Source organism: Manduca sexta, chromosome 11, assembly GCF_014839805.1.
Source record: "Manduca sexta isolate Smith_Timp_Sample1 chromosome 11, JHU_Msex_v1.0, whole genome shotgun sequence".
Lineage (NCBI taxonomy): Eukaryota > Metazoa > Arthropoda > Insecta > Lepidoptera > Sphingidae > Manduca > Manduca sexta.
Genome location: NC_051125.1, coordinates 3,076,049 through 3,102,147, shown reverse-complemented (window position 1 = coordinate 3,102,147; position 26,099 = coordinate 3,076,049). Strand labels below are relative to the sequence as shown.

The following is a 26,099-nucleotide window of genomic DNA, read 5'->3' as shown; positions in this document are numbered from 1 at the left end:
AAAAACTGATGGTCACCGACAAAATAGAGGGCAAAAGGGCATGGACGCCAGTGGCGAAGCGTCCATACAAGCCGATTCCTACCGGGTTACCTTTTGCAAATTAGTTAAAAATAATAAAATACCAACACAACAATATAACTAGAATAATTATAGAATATTCAAACAAATCGTCTTATACTTATTCAATTAAATCAATACATCAACTAGTTATCGTTATCGGTAGTTCATATAAATTCGTTAAATCGTAACTCGCGCGCATGGTGCTCGCGCCTTATAGTGTTCGAAGTGAACCCGGCGGCGCATAGCTTCCCTCCCGATATTGTTGTCTCTTTCACACGCAGCGCGGTGTCTTTGTCTAATCTTTTGGAAGTGACGTAAAGATAGATGTGTGCGTGCTTGTCTGTGTACTTCAGGGTAACCCGAGAATTTGCGGCTTCATATTGAGCTATTGGCGCGAAATATTTTTTATAATTAGAATGTATAATTAGTGTTTGTGCGTTATTAATTCTTGTTGGACTCTTTTAGGTACCGTTATTCAAATTATGTGTTTATTTTGTAAATTTAGAGACTAGACTTATACTTAATGTTTATGTTAGAAGGAAAATATTAAGTATTATATTTTACTGATTTTAATTTATTGTGAACAGCGGATTATATGTTAAATGTAGGTAAAAATATTTCCTCGGGTTCCCTTTTGAAAATTTTCACCCTTCGCCACTGATGGACGCAAATATTACTTTAATTTTTAAATATCAGATATGACGATGTACGTTGGCCAGTGTTCAAGGTCTTTAGTTCAATTGCCGAGGTGCTTACAACATAGCATGTTTTTTTATAATAAGCTCTCCATTAAATACATGCATAATTTGAGATCAAATTAGTTTCAAAAAAATTATATACATACGTATACGGTTAATATATACTTACCTAAGAGCTAACATCCAAAAATAGTAGTTTTAAAGCAAGAAATCAATAATTTCCTTTCATCTTCTTCATGCATGCAAAGATGCATTGAATCTCGTAAAATAGTGTAGGATTTAAAAATAAACATTGATCGTTTTAGATACAACTCGAACCAAGTTTCAGGTACCTACCTACTAAAATATGTAATACCGCTATAAAAATAGTGTTTATGTATTTGAATATGCAAACATTTAAGTGAATTAATTATCCCAATCTGATGTCTAGTTATTACCTAGCTTAGGTTTCATTATATTATGCGTATTATTATTTATTATTACCAGAAGGTAATTAACTTAATAGAAATAAGTTATTGTAAGGAAATGAAAACACTGAGCTTCAATGACAAATAAATATTTAATTTCGAAATCCTTAAGTTATTATTTATCAGCCTCTTAAAATAATCCATGTCGGATCGAAAAGTCAGACTTAAATTTATATAAACGTAAACAGGTCTTAAATAATAACTGACATTGACCGACATTAACAATTAAGTTTTAAACCGAAACAAAAAACTAGTTGCTAGAATTAATAACTAAAAGTCAATAACACAATATCAACATGTAAAATATTGATAACATAGGTAATAGTATTTAAATAGGCACTTTGCAGGTACTTTATGTAGATCACAATCTTTATACCTAAAAATAAATATGTACTTATATACTCTATAGTAAACTTATTGTTTAATATAGAATATCTCTACTTTTCGAAACATTGTATAAATATCGGTGGGTAATTACAATGCATCTCTTATAATGTGCGTCTCTTTTCTACTTCTGTTTGTCACTTATCACGCCACACTAAATTTGATGGGAATTTATGATGTAAAGACGCGAGCTAAAGATATGGCGAAGACTTTAGCACCCTAAATTATTAGGAGAAACCAGAGTGGGTTTATAAATGGCAAATCACAACACAGTTTCCTTGACAGCATCATCACCATTTTTTTCTCCATTATCAACAGTTGATTTTACTTGTAGCTCATAATCTTCGGGTAAATCGAAGTTTATTCTCCGTATCCTAGACATTATGACACTTATTGGCTTCCTTAATATAGGTGTTGAGGGTAATGAAACTTTCAATGTTTCTGGAGATGACGGAGTTGATTCCTCTGCTGGAGATCTGAATTCCAGCTTGCTTTTATCGAAGGATTCCACAGAAACACCATTTCCAAATGCCTTATAAAACGGTGTGTTCATTTTTTTGATTGGAGACAATTTTTCGATGTTAGGCGACCACGGTGGTGCGTCAAACTCTGAAAGAAGAGAGAAATTATTTATTAATTATAAGAAAGCTTTAACCAATACTAAATATTGTTTTTATTTTAATTTTTGATTTTGCTATTGGAATTTTAACTAAAAAGAAACCGAAGAACCTATTAGAACTCTATACACCCTTGCGTTCAATTGCAAGATTATTAAAAAATACAAAATAATTCAAATTCTACATAAACAAAATAAAATTAATTATAAATACTTAGTTAGTTAAATTTTATTTACCATCTAATTTCTCTTTCAATGTTATGTCAAAAAACTTCAGTCCTTCAGCGAAGAAAATAGCGTTATTCATTTTTATGCACTTTGACTAAAGTTCACTTAGAATCTCAAAATAATGTTATCTCAACAACTGATTTGTGGTGAATGATATAATATTTGAAAAACACACCTTTTTATACAAAGAAGCTCCACCAGAAAGGGTAAATAGTATCATTATCCTAATGATGTCTCCGGTAATTAGTTAATCGTTGGCTAATTAATTAAATCGGGAGAAGTGTAAATGAAGTGGTAAATATGCTAATGACCTTAGAACTAATATTTGTTTTATTATTATTTATGATGAAAAAATATAGCCAAATGCTTATGACATTATTTTGTTAATGTTAAAAGTTAATGACACTTATGAACATAATGTTTAGGTACACTACAATATGAGTTGCCTAGCTAGTTCTTCATCAAATATTAGGTCTATTGCACTTTCATCGCCGATGTTATTTTGCTCCACTAAAGTTACAAGAGACCTTTGAAACAAGTGATATGCCAGGGTTCCTGACTGTTACACCTACGGTAGAGCGTAGGTTAATTTAATAGTTGGTAAATATGTTATATCTGAAAATCCGTCTGTCAAACAGTAGCGGTGTTAACTAATACGAGGCCGTGGATAAAAAGCCTTTTCCTGATTACCGAAAGAAGGCAGTGTTCTTCCCTCATGCCTTGGAAGCGTGAGGCCTTGGGCAGTTGTCCTTTTCGGCATCCCTAATGTCGATACTACTATCAAAGGACCTGCCACAATATTTACTTAGTAATTACTGGTTTGACTTTTTGTCTTTTAAAAGCGCGATGCCCTGGGCAGTTGCCAATTTCGGCGTGCCCTAATATCAACACTACTATCAAGGGACCTGGCATGATTTATACTAAATTCTGCCATAGATCAGCTTTTTAGGTAAAAATATTCTCAATGTGTTTGCGAGAGCTGTTTATGAGCTATCGTGGAACATCTCAGGCGAGCTGCTAGTCGGTCTTAACATTCAGTTGTATAAGAAAATTTTGTTACTTCTCTTCGTCAATCTATACTGATATTGTTAAGAAGAAAAGTTTGTGAGTTTGTATGTAGGGGCAAACTCAGGAACTACTAACTGATTTTAAAAATCACTAATAGGAAGCTATATCACTGCTAAGTGCTACAGGCGTTTTATCCCAAAAAATCTTACTATTGTGTAAAGTAGGTACAGCAAAATCGACCAATTACAAAAACGCTCAGTTTGTTTTTTTTTATTTATTTTGATGGTTTACGGTTATAAATGATAATTGGTTCTTAGACTGAGTTTATATTTTAGAAAAAAAGGAAGCAAATGTTATTTATTATTAGGTAGCTATAAATAGAAAAATAACACATAAGTATATGAAAATACCATTTATTTACCAAAAAGGAATACTTAACAATAAAACTATACTAACAATATCTTATGATATTTTGTCAATGACAATAGCTGAAGGCACAATGCATTTTTAGTGTTTTTCTTTACTGTTAACCCTTAATTTGGCAAAGTATAAAATACTATAAAACCTGAATTTTGTCATCAGAAATGTTATTTATACACATAAAACGACTATAGAAAAATTTGAAAAAAAATCTGAAAAGCTTGGTTTTCCTGAAAACTCATGTATGCCACAACATACACCGCCAACTACTCAAGAATATAAACCGTAAATGTGTTGTATGCAGGGGCATACATTGCCAATTACTGTAGGTACTGACTACGTATGTAAAAAAAAAACAACTATTATATTTATTATTTATTTTTATAAAAAAATACATAGAAATTACGTAGGCACATGGTAATCTAGTTGACAATTACGGGAATTTTTGCCAGTTACGAAACTTGCTTTTGTCCCTTTGTATGGGATCATCATCTCATCGATGCTGAATCTCCTTTTATTTTCTTGAGCTAAACAATTGTCTCTTATTTTTTGCGCTAACGGTCTAACTTTATAGTATCTGTCAGAATCTTGTACATTGTTAACAAAATGTAAAAAACGACGTATTTGTTGATAACGTTTTAGTGGCATCAAATCAGCCACAAGTTTGTATCTATATCGCAAACTCTAATAATCAGTATAAGACGGCATGCTTACAACACCCATAATGATATGAATCGCTAAAAAATCCTGTAATTCGTCTTCAGTCAAACCCAGAGTAGGTCCAGTTTGAGATATTGCATACGTATTTGTTTGTTCGACAATATCTGTCAAAATGTCTGGGGAAAAAAACTTGTAGAAATACTCCAGGGGAGTTAGGACTGTGATGCTCCCGATAGGTTCCGATTCCTGTTCTATAGAAGCCACATGTCGAAACACAGCTTTTTTCCAATTATAACTAAGAGTAAACTTTTGCATTCGTCTAGGCCGTTTAGCAACATGAACAGTGGGACGTTGTGATCTTGTTTTTCTGGAAATACGTGATGTGGAGGAGGCATTCGTCGACATGCTAGGTGTTACCAAACCAGGGGGGTGCATTAGGTGCAATTAGTGTAGCAGTTGCAGGAGTAGCAGGGGTTGCAGGCGTTGCGGGAAATGAGGGAATATCACTCAGTACTGGTACTTGACTAAAATTCGGTTCTAGAGATGGGCTTGAATAAACATTTTGGAAAATTGGTGTAAGGCGAACATTTTCGCTGGTGGGGTCTTCATCATCTAGAAGATTAAGTCTTTCTAAAGAGCTATCAATTGAGGGTGCAGAGGAGCTAGACATGAAAAGCGGTGTGTGCACACGTATTTCGTCTTCAATATCAGAATGTTCACTATCATCAGAGGGTGCATTTTGAGCAGGGACAAGCGCTAAAATTCTACCACCACGAGTTTCAAGCTTTTGCTGCAGACAAAGAAAAAAATGCTAATATACAAACTAAGCAAAGCAAAACCCTAAAATTGGCAATGTATGCCCTGACATACAAATTAAATAGGGGTATTTTTTTACAAACTTGGCAATGTATGTCACAGCATACATCATGTTAATATCCAAAATAACACCAATGTAAGAAGTTAGAACTGCAAACTTATTAGACAAATTATATAATCATGATATCAAGCATAGGATTCAGTCGTGAAACTTTTCCCAAACTGGGTAATAATCAATAAAATTATATAAATAACTTGGAGAGAACAGCTGACGGCCGCCGGTACGCCATTTTCGTCAACTAATGTCAAAACTAGTGATACCAGATACCTGTTTTATATTTTCTACTAAAAGTTGTTTAGGTTGCAAGGTGATAAAAATATAATTTTACGTTATTTATGTATTTTCTAATACAAAATATTTTTTTTAAAGTTGATGTATGTTGGGGCATACATTATCAAATTAAGGGTTAAACAATATGTACCATGTGTCGTTTCGATTTACACATCGAACATTCACATGTAAAACTTTTACATCTAAGATTTTTTCAAGGCACATTTAGGAGACATAATTATATGTTATTTTATACGTAAGTTATATAGTTGGGCTTATAAACAGGTAAGATTTATACGCAATATTTCATTTTAACATGTATCTTCAAATGAATGCAGCATAACAAAAAATACAAGTACCAACTGCAGAAATCCTAAATTTCAATGCGCTTTCGCGAGCCTTAAAAATGTAAATTAACAAAAATATTTACATTACATTTTAATTCACTAACCGCCATTGTCAATAAACGATCCCAATCCCTTCTATTGAGCTATCTCAAAAATGGACCAATCAGAACAAAGTATTTTGGACATGTTTACAAATTAGTTATTTCCATTGGTTCATTCTCGGAATCGGATTGAAGATTGAGATTGGGATCGTTTATTGAAAACTGCTGTAAATTATTCGTGATATAAAGTTATTATGTTGATGTATGCTAAAACATCAAAAGATAATTATACATAAACACAAAACATATGAAGACTATAAAAATATAAGTATATAGGTACAATGGCAAACTTCAATCACATAAAGCAACTAATATTATTTATTGAAACGATAATTAATCCTAACTTTATTACAAATCAAAGCAATTCATATTACTTCATAAATGAAACACAAAAATGGATATAGTTCATTCCGTATTACAATAGCTATTAACAAAAAGTAGCTTTTATTGACCGTTAATTAGCACTTTAGGTAATTAAACCTTAATTGAACTAAATATAATTATAGTAGGGAAATTTGGTATGTTCACAGCTACAATGAAAAGAATCAAATATTGCGTTCCATATAATTATGGAAGACCATTTAATTACTCTACAAATATTAATTTGATTCCTTTCACAATCAGTCAAACATAAGGTACGCAAGACTTAATACTAAGAACACCTGGTTTAAAAAAGTAGCAAAAACAACTTTCTTCAAAATAACTGGGATGTTTTAAAAAACAAAGTGTTTTACGATATCAAATATTTCAAAATAGATGTAACAAATATATTTAATTACGTTACAGTAATTAGTTTTAATTTCCTAATATACAGTAATTTTATGTATTGTTACATAAAAACTTGCATAATTGACTTACCAGAATACGAAGGGAAATTTAAGAGGGTTGAACACGCGGGATGACATACGAATATGTGGCTTAAGTAGTTTATCCAGATACATTAAAAAACATTTCAATCAAGTAATCTGGCTTGAAGGACCAAATTCGTATTGTTTGATTTCGTGGTTTATGATGAAAATTAATAAGTCTAAGTCCTTCCATCCTGAATTGGTAGTGCAGTCTGTATTTAGAAATCTTTCAGCTGTCCCTGGAGGTATTTAAGGCACGATTGAACTTCTTCACTATCAGCGGCCAAGCCTTGTATCTTGTCTTGGACATCAGCTAAGAAATCGGGATCAAAATTTCCTTTCTTCAATGCGGTTAAACAAAAATTGTTCAACGCTTTAAAGCATTGTTTTCTGGTGTTATTGTGTGGTTGATTGTCCCAAACCGGGGTTGCTTTTACATAGCTCCAAGCAAGAAATACATACTGTATTACAGATTCCCAGTGTTGTGACTCAACTAGGAATTTTCCTTGATCGACAATACACTTTTTAAATGCTGCCAAATGAGTGGAAGCGCGGGAATAAGCAGGAGAATCTGTTTTGGAAGTGAGGCGGGATGTTGGTAGGCTTTTGAAAATATTACACTTTAAGTAGCTCATCTTTTCTTCGAGAGGTGTGAGGTCTGGAGCCGGCATATCTTTTCTCAATTCCTCCTCAACTTCAGGATACTTGTACGTAATATTTTTGATTATATGAATCAACTGGCTAGGGCTCAACCCTTTTAAGGCAGTGTCAATAGGCCCTTTAATCTCTTTGTCCCAAGTCTTTTCAATCCTAGATCTTTTGTTAGGAGGGGTACCTTTTACAGGACTTGTTAATTTGAATTTTTGAGGAGTGCTGATGTCGCTGAAATCTATTTTTTCCGGTGTAAAAGGTACTCTTTCGGTATCGCCAAGTAGTAATCGTTTACGTGGTGTTGATCGTAAAGTAACCCCTAATTTTGGGGGTGAGAGGCGGCTTGGGGTGTTTTTTGGTGGAGTCCTCACGATTGAATGGAAGGATGAATTCCGTCGCACTTCTATGTCGGGCGACCACGTTACAGGCAGACGTCGGCGGCCTATAAAAAATAAGATAATTAAAACGATTTATAAACAATTTCATTGCATTTTCTCTCAATACTGTAAAGTTCAATTAATTATATCAGAAGATGGCACACAGATATGGAATAATGAGAACTAAGTGCTTTTATCAAAATAAATAGTAGGACACACTTTTTAAATAAAATAAATGAAAAAGGATTTAGGAAGCTATTACTCAGAAAAATATTTTTATTATCATTCACATCTATTTCCATGTAACCAACAATAATATAAGTCACCTCTCTGTTGTATAAGCAACTCGTCAGGCGAGGCGGCCGGGCTCAGATACCCTGGCGGCAGGCCGGGGGACAGGTCCCGCGTGTTGGCGATAGACTGGAGCGGCGTGACGCGCAGGCGGTCCAGGAAGCCCGGGATCTCGGCCAGAGCGGCGCGCGTGCGACGACCGCCTTCAGGCGTCACCGCGCCCTGCATCGTCGCTTTGGTGCTTCTTGAATAGTCAAAAGGAACATCAATAAACCTATGTTTAGACTAGCTAGTTTTCCCAGCAATATAATGCGCAAAAACTTCCAGATGTGTTTATTAAAGTGGAAATATTACGATAATTCTATACAATTGACTTGCCACAAGTTTTCCAAGCTTTAATTTTCAGAGGACAGCTTGCTGTGACTGTTCACATGCTTGTAGATATAAGTTGCTTTTGTTACTAAACTCTTATGGAATTTTATTTCGTAATTAATTGTAATTTGATTTCATAGGATACTGAATTATCCCCGTGTTTTAAGTGGATGAAGTGTTAACTTGGGAACCTTTAACTTGGAGGAAGTGCCATGTATTAAAGCCAGTTCAACATAAAATTAATTTTCAACACAATGATCAGGAATATAAGTAAAATACATTTTGGTAACAAAACAGGACACAAAGCTGCCAATATAGGATGTATTGCTTCATTGGTATATTGTAAGTGATGTGTTATTATTTAACATAAACAATTTTATATGATTGTACTCCGCAGCCTGTACTGGCTGATGGGAAGAAACTTTAACCTATCAGCGGATAATTAACTATATATTATATATATCAATATATTGAAACCAATCTGGAACTACAAAAACAAACTATGGGGCATCACAAGCCAAAACAACATTAAATGTATGTCTGCAGCAAGTACAAAATAATAACTCGAGGGGAATAATCCATGCACCAAAAATGTTAAGATATATTAGTATCGGAATGTACCGACAGTTCAATGCAAATTCAACTGTATGAACTAAAACACAGGAAATGTTTGTCATTTCATTCAGCTCAACTTTGCTTGTTTTTGGAGATTTACAGTGGTTGGAAGACTAAAAAAGGATCAACTACTTTGAATGGTAGGTAGCATAACCAACGCATTACTTTAATGTGACTTAAACCCAGAAGTAATTGTTAATGGTCTGTCAACTTCTGTCAAATGATCTCAAGAAAAATATATAACTACTACAGATACATAGATGAAACAGTTTACTTCATAATCAAGCTACTCTAGAAATAAAACAACCAGAAGTTATAATAAACATAACTGTGCAATATATGACACAAAATATCCACATGGTTTTAATTTTTTTTCATATACTATGAACATTCAATACTTAAGTAATCAGTATAGTTATATACAGGTTTTTAATAAATATGAAACATAGCAAGCTAGAAACAATAACTGAGATTAAGACCTTAGATAACCAAGCTTTAAAGATAAAGAATCAATCCAATATCTGATAAATATTAATGATTTAGTTGCAAGCCATTAAATAGAATAATAAATTGTGAATATAAATGCCAAATTAGAAGTTATTAATAGTTATGAGTCATTTCCAAGAATAGCCAGCTGTAAATCCATCCATGTAAATTAATATAATTATTTAAGAATACTTAGACGAAGTGGCAGTAGCCGAGTTGAGAGTAGAAGGGACTGCCAAGACGAGTCTTCACAGACTAAAAACCCAGTTATGTACCATTGGCTCTTAGAAAAATAATTTGTATTCGATGTAAATTATCGCTAGTTAAGGGTGAAGAAAAACATTGTGAGGAAACCTGCATACCTAAGAAGTTTTCAGAATTTTTATGGTATGTGAAATCTGTTAATCTGCACTAGGCCAGCAAGGTGGACTAAGGCCTTAAGCATCCCAGTAGTGGAGGAAGCCCCTGGCCAGCAATTGCACAGTATATAATCAATGGCTGATTTTATTATATATAAAACAATGAAATTGGATACGACAGGTTTAAAGTAAAAGTAAAAATACGCAGCACGTTTGCTTTGACGAAGAAAACTATACGTAATTATGAAGGAAAACTTATATGTAAAATAGAAATATATAGCAGAATGACAAATAATTAAACATAATAATAATGGGCACACAAAAAAAAAACGTTCATAAAATATGTTGGTGTGTGGTCAAACGCACGCGTAATGAAGCACAGGCCCAGGATGCTACCCGACGAATTGCAAAATAGTCACAAACAGGTAATAAATGAGTTACCGTCTAAAATAATAATGTTATAAACACGTGTATTAGGCTAATGTTCGTATTTGTCAATAACTAATCAAAAGTTATCAAGTTTTATTGTTGCATTCCCGCTCAAAATATGTAATACAATAATCGACTTATCAACACTTACGTTTACTTACAAATGGACAGTATTTTATACATAATTACAACAAATTTATATAGAAAAGTTGATACCTTGCTGGGTTGTACTGTAGGTATGTTGTAATCGTGATATTCACGAACAAAATAAAGAAAATAACATAGAAACCATCAAACGAAACGAAAATAACAGAATTGGCGCAAAAATTGACAGCTACAACTTGCAAGATGCAACGGTCGGTTATGTTCCATTTAGAACAGTTGTTATTGCAAGCATAAAATAATAAAGAATTCTTTAAAACGGTTGGAAACGGCTTCTATGCGTGAGAAAGACTTAAATACCATGCTTTGAGCATATGACAGAGACAAAAACTTCATTATGCTAAAAATCTAATGGATAAAATGACACGAATAGCAAACGTAAAAAATCGACTAAATTTGATAGTAAGTTTTTTTATCTCTACTGTACAAAAAGTATCATTCATTCATTCACTCCTTAGTCCTGACTAAAATATTTTTCTTTTTTGACAAAAAAATATTCATATTTCATTGGATAACAATATATCGAGAAAGTAGACTTTCAAACATTGAATAAATTAATATTCTGACTGAAATCTGCATTTTCGCAGTCAAGATTCGTAATAAACAGTAAACAGTAACATTAATTATGAAAAAATAAACATTCCTATTTGTGCAAAGGAAAGCGCAATTCCCAATTTTATTTTAAAGGAAACGCTATTTTACTTAGCCAAAATATTTATTTGTGAAGTGTAAACTCGAAGACTGTTTGTGAAAGGGCGTTGGGAAGTGGGTCAGCGGTGAACGCCGTAAACAAAGTGCACCGGAGACGTAGTATGTTCTAGATTTTCTTGCGCTGCGATAATGGGTTCGTTTGGCGGTCAACAGTGAGAATGGAGAGACTGTCGCAGGATTTAAACCTGGCTTTAGAGGAGAGCAATTGTGGACGGCAGGAGCGCCGCAAGATAGGGCTCCGTCGCAGGACTCGCTCCGCCGGCAATCTGCGTTAGTACTATTCTATTTGTTTAAATATTTATATTTAACCTTGCGTGTGTTTGGTTTTCATTTATCTTGCACATATAAACTTGTTAGCATGCCAATGTCCCGCATATAGGGTAGGTTAGTATTCTTATGCATTATTGGTCATTACTGAGTATGAAAACATTTATATTTCGCCATTCTGTAGCTGTTGCAAGGTTTTCTGGTTTTGCTGCCCAGATTCATAGTACTTTCTAATGTCATTTGGTTGGAAGAATGGCTGTATGTTTATGGCACTTTTTTCTTGGAATGGTTTGTCCAAGCAACATCAAATGTTTTGTACTATATTATATTATAACTTACCCATATTACTCTTAAAATGTTCTTAAATTATATATTTTTAAATAATATTTATGTTATATCTTATAAAACCTTGCATACTTGAAACAAGTAGTCCTTGTATTATTTTTGTTCATAACTGAAGTACAAGATGTAAGCAGCTTGAAGGCATGCAACAGTTTATTTATTTATTTAAAACTTTTTTGTACACCAAAAATGTAAAAAGAAAACAAAAAGAAGACAATTTGCATACAGACAGTGGAAAAGAATACATTGGTGGTACAAATGGCGGTCTTATTGCTCGAGGCGATCTCTACCAGACAACCATTGGATGGAGATGTTAAAAATAGTCGAGTTTACTATGTAATATTCCTACAGTTCACAATTTGGTGTTTTCTGAGTTACTGACAGTACACTATGCTTAATTTAAATGTAACCTTCTAGTCCTTTCTGATAATGCTTCTGACTTATCTACTTAACATGGATAGACAGGATAATATAGATAATTATGATACATACATAAATTCTGAAATAACATTAACTTATGTAATTTATTAATCATACCATGTTACCATCACATTACATTGTTTGATGGATTGGTTTTGTTAATTAACACCTATAACACAGCAGCAGCAGTCACCGTGAGTCTGGTAGAAGATGGTAGCTCCAGCAGTCCACCTCAGGCACCGCTCATCACACAACCACTGTCTGACTCCGATGATCCTCATGTCAGCCATCACAAGTCGTCCAGCCTTAAGTCAAGGCATTACTGCCACATTGGCAACTTTGAGTCGGACTCGTTCAATGAAAATTTTTCACCTACAAGGCCAGCTAATGCAAGACGGAAAAGGAAATATAAAAAAATGCCAGTGGATTATACAGATGGGAAACGGTCCCCGCCTATCGAGATATTAAGTGTTACCACAGAGGTGAGTGATATTGTGAAAAATAAATGAGTAGGGATGGAATTGATAATTATATTTTTGTAACAAAGTGATTATTCTGTGATGTCGAAAAAAATATATATATTAGGAGCACAAATAAGTTTCTGTCATTTGTCACCAGAATGTTATGCATTAATAGGAAAAGCTCACCAGCTTTTGCTATTAATGCATATTATATTTTGTAACTTTAGATTCTGGTAATGGCACAACATAGAAATACTAGTGATTGTATCAGTATCACTTATTTTTTCTGTGCAAAAATAACAAGTATTGTGGTGAATAAGTGTCATTTGCAGAAACTTTTAATTTACTGATTGAATTTGAAGACATTTGCAGTTAATACTCCATTGAACACAATTAATGATGATTGACCAACCATTTGAGGAAAAACATTTCCAACTCTACTCTAGACACAACAATATTGTTGTTCTTCATGTTATACTCGTACGCAATTTGGGATACCATTCTAAATATATCTGAAAAGAATCAATTGAGAAATCCTTCCTCACCTGCCGTATTCACCAGACATTGCCACTTCTGATTATATTCACTAATTTCGATCAATGGCAAATGGTATAACTTCTTATGATTATACGAAGATACCTAAAATTGGGTCGACATATGGATATCCTCAAAAGATGAAGAATTCTTTCGAGGCAATATCCAAATGCTGCCAGAAACATTAAAAGTGCAAAGTTTGCATATTTTGATCATTAAATTAAATCATTTCTTTGCAATAAATTTATTAACTTTTTAGAGAAAATGGTTATATCTTATTTGCACTCCTAGTATCTACTACTAAGTAACCAAAGATGGTTTTATAAATGAAATAAATATAAATGAAATTCCAGAATGTTTTATTTTAAACTAAACATTTTTTTATATATTAAATTATTATTAAGAATCAGATTCTGATCACTTTTATTTTGTATAAAAGCCATACTATTTCAATGTTTATTGTTTCCAGCCAAATGCATTGCCAGCAACAATAATGCTACAGAGTCAAATGCTGTCCCCAGCTATGCATGTAAATAAGCAAAAAACACTACTTAAACCAGAAAGGTTAATTTTTTTTTGTTTTTTCTTTTACTGAGTTGTCATTGTGACATTTTTTGATGTTTGAAAATTTACAGAAATACATTCTGCGGCAAAAGGAAATGGTCACACAGAGATAAAGATGTATGTGAAATGAGAGAGCGGTCACTAAGCGGTGGATGTTCTTCAAAGTCAACTTTTTTTAAAAACACAGAATTTAAGTATAAGAAATATGACACTGAGAAGATTAATAAAGATTCAGTGTTGCAACCAGGAAAAATAGTACTTAAATCGCAGAATGCTGAAGGTACAAAATCAACATTTGGCAATACATCCTCATTACCGGGCAGTTCCAGTTTTAACTTTGTTTACAAGAATCCTTCAAAGAATGGTACTCCAGTACTGTCGAAAATGACTGGTTACAAAATAACAACAAATTTGCCTCCGTTTTTTAGTACTTCTACCGGTATACTATCGGGCTTCGATCCTAAATACCACAGGAAGATCAAAATGTTAAATAAATCCCATCCACCACATTTATTAAGAAACTTTCATCAATTTGATGACTCAATCAACAGCATGGATGCGGGTAATGAGTCTAGTTCATTGAGTAGTAGTGATTCAGAGGGCCTCGTGACTAATGACAGTGATAGGGAAGGCGATGACGAATTAACGGATTGGCCTGGAATCGAAGAACTTAAAGTGTTCAACAAGAGCTTAACATTCAAAACGTCCAAAACTTCAGTGAACACCACTTCCCCAAAGACGGTCAGCAACATGCCTCCACCAAAGAGGTTAAAGAAGGAGAAGTTACTCGTCAAAAGTGGTTGGGCTAGTTGCAAAAATAGATTCAAAAAGAAAAGAGCGAAAGTAGATTCCGGTAATGATGATGATGCTATGATGTCCGATTCTAAAACTATCATAGATATGGGGGAGGAGTCTACGTCCAAAGAAAGCAGAGATATTCTACAGCCACATTCGTCTTTTTCCAGCTTTAGTGACATAAAAAACGCTGGTCTGACGGGACAGAATGCAAACGAGTCGTTTTTTCAATCATTTCAGGCTTTCCAAGAGAAAACTGCTCAACAAGAGGAGATCAATCAGGCGCCGCGCACTAATTTCACGCTACAGAAAACGTCATCAAGTGACTTGAACTTGAGTGAGAAATCGCCACAAAGCGATCACTACTACAGCGAACATTCTATGGGAAATGCTGTGGTGACGGAAGTAAGAGAAATAAGAGCCGGTTGTCGCAGAATTCGTGAGGAAAGGCCTGGTTTTCTTATCCTTAGTGCTGCTAATGAACAGCTCTCAAAGTTCCTACAAGATTCTTGCCAAACTGAGTTGAAATTGTCGAGTTTTAATGACCCTGAAGAGAGGGAGAAGTTGGAGTCGTTAGCTAAACTGTACTCCTTGGAGCTCCAGGTCGAGATGGGCAGGCCTATACTGAGGAAGACAAGGTAATATATTGCATGTTATAATTTTTACTATTATAAATTATTAAATTCATTTGATTGGTAAAAAAGCTTTTATCATTTTTCTAAAATGAGGACCAAGTTTTATTATTGAATTCGCAATCCTTTTACCTATTTAAGAATTAGTAAGATCGATTTTTAAATATATCATTATTTAAGTCTTGAAAGTGTGATTAATACCAATCTCTACATTATGACATTTTTTTATCACAGCTATTTCTTTCAGTAACACGATGCAAGCCATCCGAGTAGAACATTCATACCACACTTTCCCTTCGGATCACAAAAGGCGTTGCTATGGCGACGAGACAGATACCAGCCTCAGTCTTAGTGATCAGAACTCGGTCCATTCCATTAACGATCTAGACGAATCTCAGGATGTACCACACAAAGAGTGTGATATGACTTCGCAAGAGTTAGTCGATACGTTTTCGCACACACTTGTCGATAAATCTCTATTGCATCCGGGTGATATCGACTGAATACAGTAGGGATGGGCGTGAATAAAGTTGAATTTACAAGTCGATTTTTCGGATCTCATATCCGAGGGTCGAAGCTAGTGCAGGAGTTTTAAATTATATCAGCATATCTACTTTTATAAAGGTAAGCGATCATTCGCTTATTTGTAATTAAGACATTTTAAATACCTTCTCGGATTTGAAACGCCATTTCAATTGGTGAGATACAACTATATTTAAACCATCAATGTTTGATTAAAAGCCTTTTAACAGTTGTTTGGTACATGCATTCACAATACAGTTCGATCGTCTGTCTCGACGTTTCGAGCATTATGAAATTGTATGGAATTATATTGAAAATGATTTTCTAGAATAAAACATGTGCATGACACATTGTAAATATTAAAATAAAACTATCATGCGGATTTTATCGCGGGTTTTATACTATAATTTGTTCCCGTTTCGAAGACTGCAGCCTTCGTGGTCACGGACATGTAAATAGTTATTTGGAACATAACTATAAAAAATCTAAAGATCTTCCTATAAGAGCTTCGATGACGTAATGAGCTGGTATTGTCTGATTCATTGTAATTGTAACGCATTAAGCGGGCAAAGATAACAATTGATGTTTTTATGATTTTGTAATAGCCTATGTTATGTGGAAAGTATGATGATGGTATCTGATGAATTAAATCGTTTAAGGTGTTTCTCGATGTAAGTTCATTCCTTTTGAATTTAGTGAAATGGCTTTAATTTGTAATTTTTGACTGTTTTATGTCTATAGGAATATTTCTTCGTTTATGGACTTTGTGGTATGCAAAATTTGCATTCTTATGTGTGTTGTGAGACAGTTCAAATTGACTAATTTAATGTAAATCTTGGGTAATGCACTATAGGAATAATTATATCTTAATGAAGTAATACATAGGATCATTGTTGTGGATTTTCATTTCATCCAACATAGAATAAATACATAAAACTTTACTAATCGACTTTAATGTCTGTATGTCTAACTAATATTTTAACTTATCATTTTGAGTAACATTTAATGTTAACATTGGCAAGAAAACTTGCAGAATTTGACTTTCTCAAGCTATTTTTGCCACATAAATAACTATAAGCTTGCAATACTTGTGATGCATATACAACTATTAATATAATATATTGTCGTTGGTAAAAATGTTTCTGAAATTTCTTACGTAATATATTGCTGCAAGTACTTGCAAGTTTAAACTTGGCTTTAGAGGAAGCAAGACAAAACACTGGTTGGATAATATGATAATCGTTTAAAGTGTTTATTAAGGCGGTTATTATAAATTAATGTGTAAAGTTTATATACAGGTCGATGTTTAAATTATAGAGGAATAAGTCATGACAAAATTTTAATTGAGTTCTCTATGTATAAAAAAAATATATTTTTTTTTACATTTTAAAATTAAATGATAATTTCAATAAAAATATTACTTAAATTTCAGGCCATATAATATTATTTTTAATTAAGGCTAAGTGAATAACACAATGCGTGTAAAAATGACATTGTAACGCCATTCGAGGTTGACAACTATTCAATTGTGGTTTCTGAACAAATAATTCCATGAAAATAATGGTAAGAATTTAAGATTTTAATATCCTAAGATATTTCTTAATGAGTATCTATTCTTTGGAGTGGCAAAAATTGTAATTAAACCTTTTGAGGGAGAATTATTGTCAGCATTGGCTTTTTTAAAAGACGGAATTCGATCATTCACATTACCGAAATATAATGGTCTTTGCTTATAACTCATGATTCTTTCAAATATTAAGTGACGTAAACTAGTTAGTTGCTGTTTTAGTAGTTAATTATTTGTGAATCATTAATGAACATAATTGTTATGTTTTGCTGTAATCATTCTTGCCATTCTCTCATACTTAAATTGATATTTTTGTAATGAAATATTTATTTGTAACTGACATATCTATGTGAGTGCGGCATAAACTTAAAAGTATACATTCAATTTGTAAGTCAAATTATTGGAAATGTAGAGGCTTTTTGATGTTGTAATTGTTATTTGTCGCGGCCCGCTGGCACGGGTTGTAATACTTTGTAGTAATTATTAACTCTGGTAAAATGTAAATAAACTAATTCGATAAAGATAATAAAAAGACGCATAAAACATGTAGGTATTTGGGTGTTATTGTTTCGGTTGAATGTATTTTTGTATGTGTGTGAATTGTCTTGAGAGTTTGGCATTTTGAAATTTTGCCACAATCGTTACACAAACAGACGAATAAAAATATTTTTGTAATTGCATGCAATGGATTAAACAGAGACATATGTATTTTCTTTTCTCTCTTGTTATGAGTTTCAACTTTCATCATATTATATAAATCTCAGTGGCGTAACGTGGGTCATTGCCGATCCTGGTAGATACAAAACTTGCCGCCCATATGCGTCGAAAGCAAAAAAGAAAAAATACCCGTTTCAACAAATCAAAAAACACTCCGCCCCTCTGGCTCCTAGTGCATGTGTCTAAATATTTTTTTAAGAAAATCACCCGCTTCAACAAATCGATAAAAATTCCCTGCCTCCTTGGCTCCTAGTGCATATGTCAAAATATTTTTTTAAAGGTTTTATTTTAAACGGTTAGCCGCCCGCCTGTAATTACCGGCCGGAGAGGCTACAACCTCCCCTCCCTTTCGTCTCCCCAACTTTTTAAAGGTTTTATTTTAGACAGTCAGCCACTTGCCTAGAAGTGCCACCCGAGACGGAACGAACCAATCAATACGGCATTTACTAACAGCGTTAAATTTTTCTGCCCGTCACACTGCCATATTGTGATTTTGTCTTTATAAAACGATAAACTGACCAAGTGAACGATAGTTAAGACTTTTCGTAATTTCCTTTGGCCGATGTTTCTGTGAGGATTTAATGTAAACAATGGATTAACCTAACAATGTATTTTATGTAAATAACAATAGTTCTTTTTTATTTTAGTTGTGTTGGAAATATTTACAACTTTATGTTCAATAAATATAAAGTATGGCCGCTATTTTCTACCTAAATGTAGTTGGAGCTTAAAATCCCTACATTCTAGATATTTATTATTATCACTTTCAGATTTCAAGCAATAACAATGCAACGGGCTTTGCTTGCTAGCAATTAGTTACAATTGTATGAAATAAGTATTAATATTAGATCAATATTCTAATACAACTAAAATATTTAAAAACTAAATATGTTGTAAAGCATTTGCGTCGGTAGATGGCGTTGGTCGCGCTATTGATTTCATTGAAGACTATTTTAGTTTGTTATTAAGTTTTAACAAAACTTATACATTGGTTTACACTAACTCTATACAGTTATTTGTAGTTAATGTACACGAATCAATGTCATGTTCGGGATGGTTTTGTATTATGAAATACAAGAAATTATATCTTTTGAAATATATGTTATATTTTTTATTAAATATGCAACCTTGGTGTAGTTATATATTTTGAAATGTTACTAGTTTTAAATTATAACCAAGAAAATACAATAGTTTTAAATAGCTTTTTATTAAATAAAAAGTATAAACGTAATAATTATAAAAGGGTAACAAAGTAATCATAGACAACAACTGAGCACCTCTTAATTAAAAAAACAATAACTTCGATTTTCGATTATGGATAATTTTCGAAAAGTCTGCTTTATGATACAAGCTATACATTTTATAGCATAATAAAATTAAGACAAAATTAAATAACAAAAAACGTCTTTTGACCCACCCTGTGACATCCTGCGGAATGACTAATGTCGATAATTTTTAAATCCATAAATATATTTTTTTATATTTTTTTTGGTTCTTATTTGACGCTCCTATCACATTTATAAAGGACAGACTGCCAATATAATTAGATTGTACAGTTAATCTTACAGAATAATATTAATAAGTAATTAGCCAATAGTATCAATTAAAATGATTTTTACAAATGATATTTCCAATTGCTTTGCAACTACAACGTGATGTCTTTTACTCAATACAATACTCGCTCAACTTACAATAATATTTAAATAGTGTCACTGACACGGATGTATACTAAGAATATTAAATAATTTTAAGCCTGCAATGCAGAATGATGGCACACTGTTTTTTAAACAGTTCATTCAATATCTTAATCCATATATCAAATCCCCGATTTTTATTTACATTCATTAACTGTAGCGTGTTGAAAACTTGTTATTTTTATGAGGACAAATAATACAACGCATGACAAAAAAAATAAATAAAGATAAAAAATCGCATGAAATCTCATTTGCCCATTACATTGTAGGGCCAGTGTACCTAGTGGTCTGTTATTGCCCTTATAGAAGATTTTTTTACTTTAGACTTGACACACTAACCTAAACTTGTAGTTTTCACCACACTACAGTTGTATACATCCGGTTTATTCGATGGTGCAGATGAGGTCATCTCCTTCAAGCTTCTGTCCGTTGGTGATCAGCACGGATTGGACGGTGCCGGCTTTCGGCGCTTGTACGATCATCTCCATCTTCATGGCAGATAGGACGGCAATGGGCTGGCCCTTTTCGACTTTGTCGCCTTCTTTTACTTTGATTGCTGTAAATTAATTATAGATTAGGGATATGAAGTCATAATATTTTTAACAGTACAACGAGTCGTGGAAATAATTCGCTACGCCTGTTTATTAATAATAGCAACACACGGAACTGTCTATACTACACTGCACTCAATAATATATGTTAATGTCTCAATATGTTATAATATGATGCGAGTAATAAAACTGACTAATGTCCTTCAAATTGGAACAAAACAGTGATGATTAGCGGCAGAAATAGACAACGAGGTGGTACCATCTTCGGACTGTCTTAGTCCTGTTGCGGCTAACCGTTGTTTTTAATTCACAATCCCAATGGCGTTTTCGTTCCACCGCGACAATAAACCAATTAGAACAAAGTTTTTATGACATGCTTATGTCTTTTTTGATTGCCTTTTTTATCGGATCGCAGATTAAAATTAGGATCGTTTATAGCAAACAGGAATCAGGAATATAACAAGATAACATTAGAATGAGTGTTATATTTGAAGTGAACTTACTCAGGACTGTTCCGGGCATGGGGGCTCCGACGTGGTTCTTGTCTCCCTTAATGGCCTTAGGGTGGATCTTCATTTCCTAAAAGATGAAATAATATGTATATTTTATTTGTCTAGTAATATTTCTATTTGTATACCATGGTTCCATGACAATGCCATCATTGTTGTTACCATTGATAGTGTTTATCGTTTGGTAAACAATTATATTACCCTTAGATATGACAAAGAGTATGAGATTGAGTCATCTTCCATCACTTACTAGCTCTAGTCTCGGTAAAAGGCAAAATTAGAGGCTTACCTTACTCGCGTTCTCATCTCTAATGAACACTGATCGCAGCTGTCCGTTGAGTTCAAAGAACACTTCCCTCTCTCCAGCGGCGGTCATCTCCTCGGACACGGCAACCGTCCTGATGTCCAGGGTCTTGCCCTTCTCGATCTTCACTTCGATGGTCTCACCGACCTGATTCAACATTAAGTGTTAGTTTGGAATTTTCGTAGTAAATGTTTTAATTTAATTGACAATAACATTAAGAAGAATCAAAATGTAATTAAAAGTACGAAAATATTTTATAATCTTTTAAATAGAAGATATGTACCTAATGTCGACTGGTAGAACATGCCTTTGACATTAAGTCCGCTTACATACTTCTCTGCATATAGTGTTCAATAAATATATATGTACAACTCTAGCCCAATTTGGCAAATACACCCTATGCGTATGTTCTGTTCGGTTTCGTATTCCCCACTAAATCCCCCAAATCCATTCTAAATCCCAATTTACAATAATTTTAATACAATTGTAGAAATATATATACGTAATATGGCTTACAGTAGGTCCGACGAGGAAGGTCTTGGTGTCCAGGTGCTTGACGGGTCCGTACTTGTCGCGGATGCGGAAGAAGTCGTTGGCAACTTGCGGGTACATCGCTGCCGACATCACGTCGTAATCTGTCACCTAGTAGATGAAATAAGTTAATTATAGTTAGGTACAGTGGTGGAAGCGAGCTAGTGTATGTACAAATTGCAAGAAAACAGTCACGTATCAAAATCTGAACTAAAATGGCAAATAAACGTCACTGTTATAACCTATTTGTACACTAGAACAAGAAATAATTTTACTTATTTGACTAATATTTTTTAGTCAAATAAGTAAAATTATTTCTTGGCGGCATGGCCCGTGTAAGCTGACAACGAGCATTGACTAAGAAACCAGTCACGAAACATAGACTCGTTAAATTTCAAACTGATCACGAGCGGCCTAACGACTATTTTTAACAATACAAGTAATATAACCGGAACTTTATGGTGATAAACTATTTATACCAAATGCAGGTATGGAAACAACTAAATTAGTTTTCCAATGCCAATTTTTTGTGATTGGAAATATCGTTTGCACGATAATTCTGCTAATGACATATAAGTAGATCTGTATTGGACTCTAGTTCGCTCTTAAATTTGTGTCAACAGATATTAATGCATCGCGAAAATCGATATATGCGCTCACATACATTACTATTTTGATTGGTCTATTTTCGACCATGAGGTAAAGGAGATAGTTTATTTAGAATAATTACTTCTGGGTAGGTTTCCTGGAGGTCGCTCTTTAGTTTATCGAAGTCTAGCGGCGGCATCTTCTCTCCAGGACGGCCTTCTATCCTTGGCATATCCTTGAGTACCTTGGACCTAGATTAAATTTTATTATATTAATTATGTCTTACACATGTGTTAAAAAAGGCCAGCTATGGATCAAATTACACAATATAAACCGATTACATTTGTGGAATCCAATTTTATGTTTATAAAGCGATTTTATTAATGCGGTCGAACGGTAAATCTAAATATATCGATAAAAAATCGTAGCTATTAAGTATCCGTTAAAGCAATATCGTTCTCCGTATTCACGTTAACAAAACTGGCGATATTAATTATCGATAAATAATCTGCGCTCTCCGTATTTACGTTAAAAAAAACTATCGGTATTAAGTATCGATAAATAATCGGATCTCACCTAAGAGGTTCAGGGAATCCTCCGTAAGGGATACCGATGGCTCCCTGCAAGTATTCCACCACAGATTTCGGGAAGGAAAGCTCTTCGGCTCTCGCCTCGATGTCGGCGGCGGTCAGTTTGTTCTGGACCATGAACTGAGCGAAGTCACCGACCACCTTCGATGATGGGGTCACCTTGATAATATCGCCCAGGAGAAGGTTGGCTTCTCTGTAAATTAAATGTTGGATTTTAAGAATTGTTGCGTTTTTTGTATCTTATTTAATTTTATGGTATTTTCAATAAGGATTTTTTACGGAAATGTAAAATAAAATATCGATAGTTTGGTGAACATTATCGATAAATTTTTGGCATACTAATGAGGAGTATAACATTTTTTTGTCTCATAACTTCAATAAAATCATTTATACACACAAGCATATTAATTAAATGTGAAAATTATATGATATCTAAGATAAAATATCGAACTTCCATTTGACTATAACATATCCAAACACACCTGTAAGCCTTCTTAACTTCTTCAAACTGGCTTCCAAGACCAAGAGAGAAGGCCTGGAACTGCAAGTTGGTGTACTGTCCTCCAGGGATCTCGTTCAGGTACACGTCAGCGTTACCAGACTTCATCGTGGCCGTGCATTCGAACGGACCGTACAGAGTCCTCGCCTGTTCCCAGTACGCTGAGTATTCTGATACCGTCTGCAGAGGGATGTCTGTAATAAAGAATAATTTTATTTTCCACCAAGAAGAATTAAATATGACTAGCTTTGGACATAGACAGTCTATAGACATAGTAGAAGCCTATTATGAGTAGCACGGTTGATTGATCAGCCTCTTAGTACCGTAGATCCCATAATCAGCAGTGCATATAGCGTTCGTCTGTGTTGCGCAAATTAAGCTAATTGCGGTGTTTTGGTATTTTGATGTACTCAAACTGAACTGTACGAGCTCATATTATTATCTGTTGTTTTATGTATATTATGTAATAATATATGTGTGAAGATAGATTCACGAGTCATAAGCACATTCGATGTTTTGCGCAACTGGTTCAGCCTTAGTCAATGCTGGTTGTCTATTGCTTATAATTAGTAGCACTGTTCATAACTTGTGTTGTAGTACGTACTGGTGTCGAGCCTGGTGCCCTGCAGCGAGGCGACGAGGGCGCCCATGCTGGGCTGGCTGGTGAGGCCGGACATGGAGTCCACGGCCACGTCCACCACGTCGGCGCCCGCCTCGGCGCACGCCAGCATGGCGGCCACGCCCGCGCCCGACGTGTCGTGCGTGTGCACGTGGATGGGCACGTCGGGGTGCTTGTCGCGGATCGCGCCGATCAGCATCCTGGCCACAAACTCTAGTCACTAACTACACTCACTATACTGTCTGTTATAATAGCTAGCTTCAAAAATTGAAAAGTAGGCAGTATAGTAAGTCAGATTTTCCGATAATTAATATCATGCAAAAAGGACATAATTTTTTCTGGCTAGCTCGCACTTAGCCCTCAATAGCATTGTGGTTTTTTATCTACTTGGAATCCGTTTTCCTTACCAAAATTCTTACAAAAGTTTTGCGTTAAGATTATTATCGAGAAGTGTGAAGTCTACCAATCTGTTTTAGGCCAGCGTGGCGGACTAAAACCTAATCCCTCTCAGTAGTAGAGGCTCGTGTCCAGCAGTGGGACAGTATACAATACAAGGCTGATATTATTTTTATATATCAATTAAACACGTTTTAAAACTATCTATATTGAAAATGTCTTACTTGGCAGCTTGTGGTTTGAGCAGTCCCGCCATATCCTTAATAGCGAGTACATGAGTTCCGGCTCTCACTAACTCGTCGGCAAGGTTCGTGTAGTATTTGAGGTCGTATTTCTTCTTGTTGGGGTCGGAAACATCTCCGGTGTAGGAAATGGCGGCTTCGACGACACCACCGGCTTTTCCAGCAGCGTCCATACCGAGGATCAAGTTAGGAAGGTAGTTCAGCGAGTCGAATACTCGGAAGATATCCATACCGGCTTGTACCTAGGGGAAACATATTTGGCTTTCAATAAACGCACTCTGTCACAATGAGTTAATATCTATTTCTATTATTGGAGTTTTTTAGATTCCCCTAGTTATAATAAAATGAGTAATTGAAACCAACAAATCTTTGTTAGATATTTATCACTCCATTGTTAAATTCTTTTTGAAGTTATAATACATTCAAATGGACCTTTTGAAATAAAATTTGTTGGTAACTATACATTTTGAACCAAGACACAATCGATGGCTCCTAAGTAAACTATCGTATCTGAAAAAATATCGATATTCATTTTTTTTAATGTTTCGTTATGTGGGTAATGTTTACTACCAAAAACCATTAAAAAGTTAATAAATGATTGTTAATGAAGTGTTTTTTCGTTTATTGACTTTTGGATTAAACAGGTTTGGTAGTAAACAGTATCTAGATAACGTAACGCTAATATGTGAATGCAATTTTTCCAGATGCGATAGTTTATTTAGGAGACATCGATATTGTATAGCATACGTACGGCCATTTCACAGAACTTATAGACAGCGTTGTCTGGGTAGTTGGTGTAACCAACGGCGTTGGCACCTCGCAGTAACATCTGGAAGGGGATGTTGGGGATCATGCGCCGCATGTCCTGCAGCCGCTCCCACGGGCACTCGTGCAGGAACCTGCATACAAGCGACGAATCAAATATTAAAATATAATAGTCGATTATATTTTTGCTGATGGTTGGTTATATTATATATCCCCCGGATCAGCCTGTGTATATCCGATTCCAACAGGCCGACATAATTGTGTCGACTACCGAGGGGTAATCATCTCTCGTCAGTCGCCATTCTATGCAATGCACGTATATAAAAAAAATTGTTCGAGTATGCATTGGTTAATTCATGGCCACATTTAGTTCAACTAGTATGTGAACTATATGAACATATAAGGCTATTTAACAGTAAGCTAAAGCAATAATAGAAGGTAAGCTTGCAGCACGAGAGCACATATCTAACTTTACCTGATTTTTAATTAAAATGAAATATGTAATAGCTTTATTTTAACACGTTCTTTTTATTACGTTATTATAAAATAAATA

At 34.3% G+C, this 26,099-nt stretch overlaps 4 protein-coding genes across 9 annotated transcripts in view; 1 reads left to right on the top strand and 3 right to left on the bottom strand.

Moving 5' to 3' along the window:
- Nucleotides 1-1,354: 1,354 nt before the first annotated feature.
- LOC115452959 lies at nucleotides 1,355-2,596 on the bottom strand. Its single transcript, XM_037437633.1, has 2 exons — nucleotides 2,463-2,596; nucleotides 1,355-2,218 (listed from the first exon to the last, which is right to left on the bottom strand). Exons 1-2 carry the CDS (start codon nucleotides 2,530-2,532, stop codon nucleotides 1,872-1,874), a joined length of 417 nt encoding a protein of 138 aa, XP_037293530.1. The 5' UTR covers nucleotides 2,533-2,596; the 3' UTR covers nucleotides 1,355-1,871.
- A 1,262-nt stretch (nucleotides 2,597-3,858) lies between these two features.
- LOC115452965 lies at nucleotides 3,859-10,977 on the bottom strand. Of its 2 annotated transcripts, XR_005112209.1 has the most exons (4): nucleotides 10,781-10,977; nucleotides 8,339-8,547; nucleotides 5,831-8,077; nucleotides 3,859-3,993 (listed from the first exon to the last, which is right to left on the bottom strand). XR_005112209.1 is itself a non-coding variant. In XM_030181589.2 (3 exons), exons 2-3 carry the CDS (start codon nucleotides 8,529-8,531, stop codon nucleotides 7,203-7,205), a joined length of 1,068 nt encoding a protein of 355 aa, XP_030037449.1. In that variant the 5' UTR covers nucleotides 8,532-8,547; nucleotides 10,781-10,977; the 3' UTR covers nucleotides 3,859-7,202. The 2 variants fall into 2 exon arrangements, 1 of the variants encoding a protein (XP_030037449.1); XM_030181589.2 differs by having other exon boundaries at nucleotides 3,859-8,077.
- A 200-nt stretch (nucleotides 10,978-11,177) lies between these two features.
- On the top strand, nucleotides 11,178-19,354 carry LOC115452960. 3 transcript variants are annotated; one of them, XM_037437592.1, is made up of 5 exons: nucleotides 11,178-11,707; nucleotides 12,650-12,948; nucleotides 13,931-14,025; nucleotides 14,097-15,458; nucleotides 15,700-19,354. In XM_037437592.1, exons 1-5 carry the CDS (start codon nucleotides 11,596-11,598, stop codon nucleotides 15,953-15,955), a joined length of 2,124 nt encoding a protein of 707 aa, XP_037293489.1. In that variant the 5' UTR covers nucleotides 11,178-11,595; the 3' UTR covers nucleotides 15,956-19,354. The 3 variants fall into 3 exon arrangements, with proteins under 3 accessions (XP_037293489.1, XP_030037443.1, XP_037293490.1); XM_030181583.2 differs by having other exon boundaries at nucleotides 12,647-12,948; XM_037437593.1 differs by having other exon boundaries at nucleotides 12,647-12,948; nucleotides 15,687-16,048.
- Nucleotides 19,355-19,446: 92 nt separating this feature from the next.
- Nucleotides 19,447-26,099, bottom strand: part of LOC115451834 (pyruvate carboxylase, mitochondrial) — a 44,904-nt gene continuing 38,251 nt past the window's right edge. For all 3 annotated transcript variants that reach the window (XM_037437589.1, XM_037437588.1, XM_037437590.1), the window contains 10 exons: nucleotides 25,533-25,680; nucleotides 24,764-25,023; nucleotides 24,129-24,343; nucleotides 23,508-23,718; nucleotides 23,012-23,218; nucleotides 22,578-22,686; nucleotides 21,833-21,958; nucleotides 21,302-21,463; nucleotides 21,007-21,082; nucleotides 19,447-20,508 (listed from right to left, as the gene is read on the bottom strand). In XM_037437589.1, the coding sequence (XP_037293486.1) occupies nucleotides 20,336-20,508; nucleotides 21,007-21,082; nucleotides 21,302-21,463; nucleotides 21,833-21,958; nucleotides 22,578-22,686; nucleotides 23,012-23,218; nucleotides 23,508-23,718; nucleotides 24,129-24,343; nucleotides 24,764-25,023; nucleotides 25,533-25,680 (1,687 nt within the window). In that variant the 3' untranslated portion in view covers nucleotides 19,447-20,335. The remainder of the gene's footprint in view (nucleotides 20,509-21,006; nucleotides 21,083-21,301; nucleotides 21,464-21,832; nucleotides 21,959-22,577; nucleotides 22,687-23,011; nucleotides 23,219-23,507; nucleotides 23,719-24,128; nucleotides 24,344-24,763; nucleotides 25,024-25,532; nucleotides 25,681-26,099) is intronic.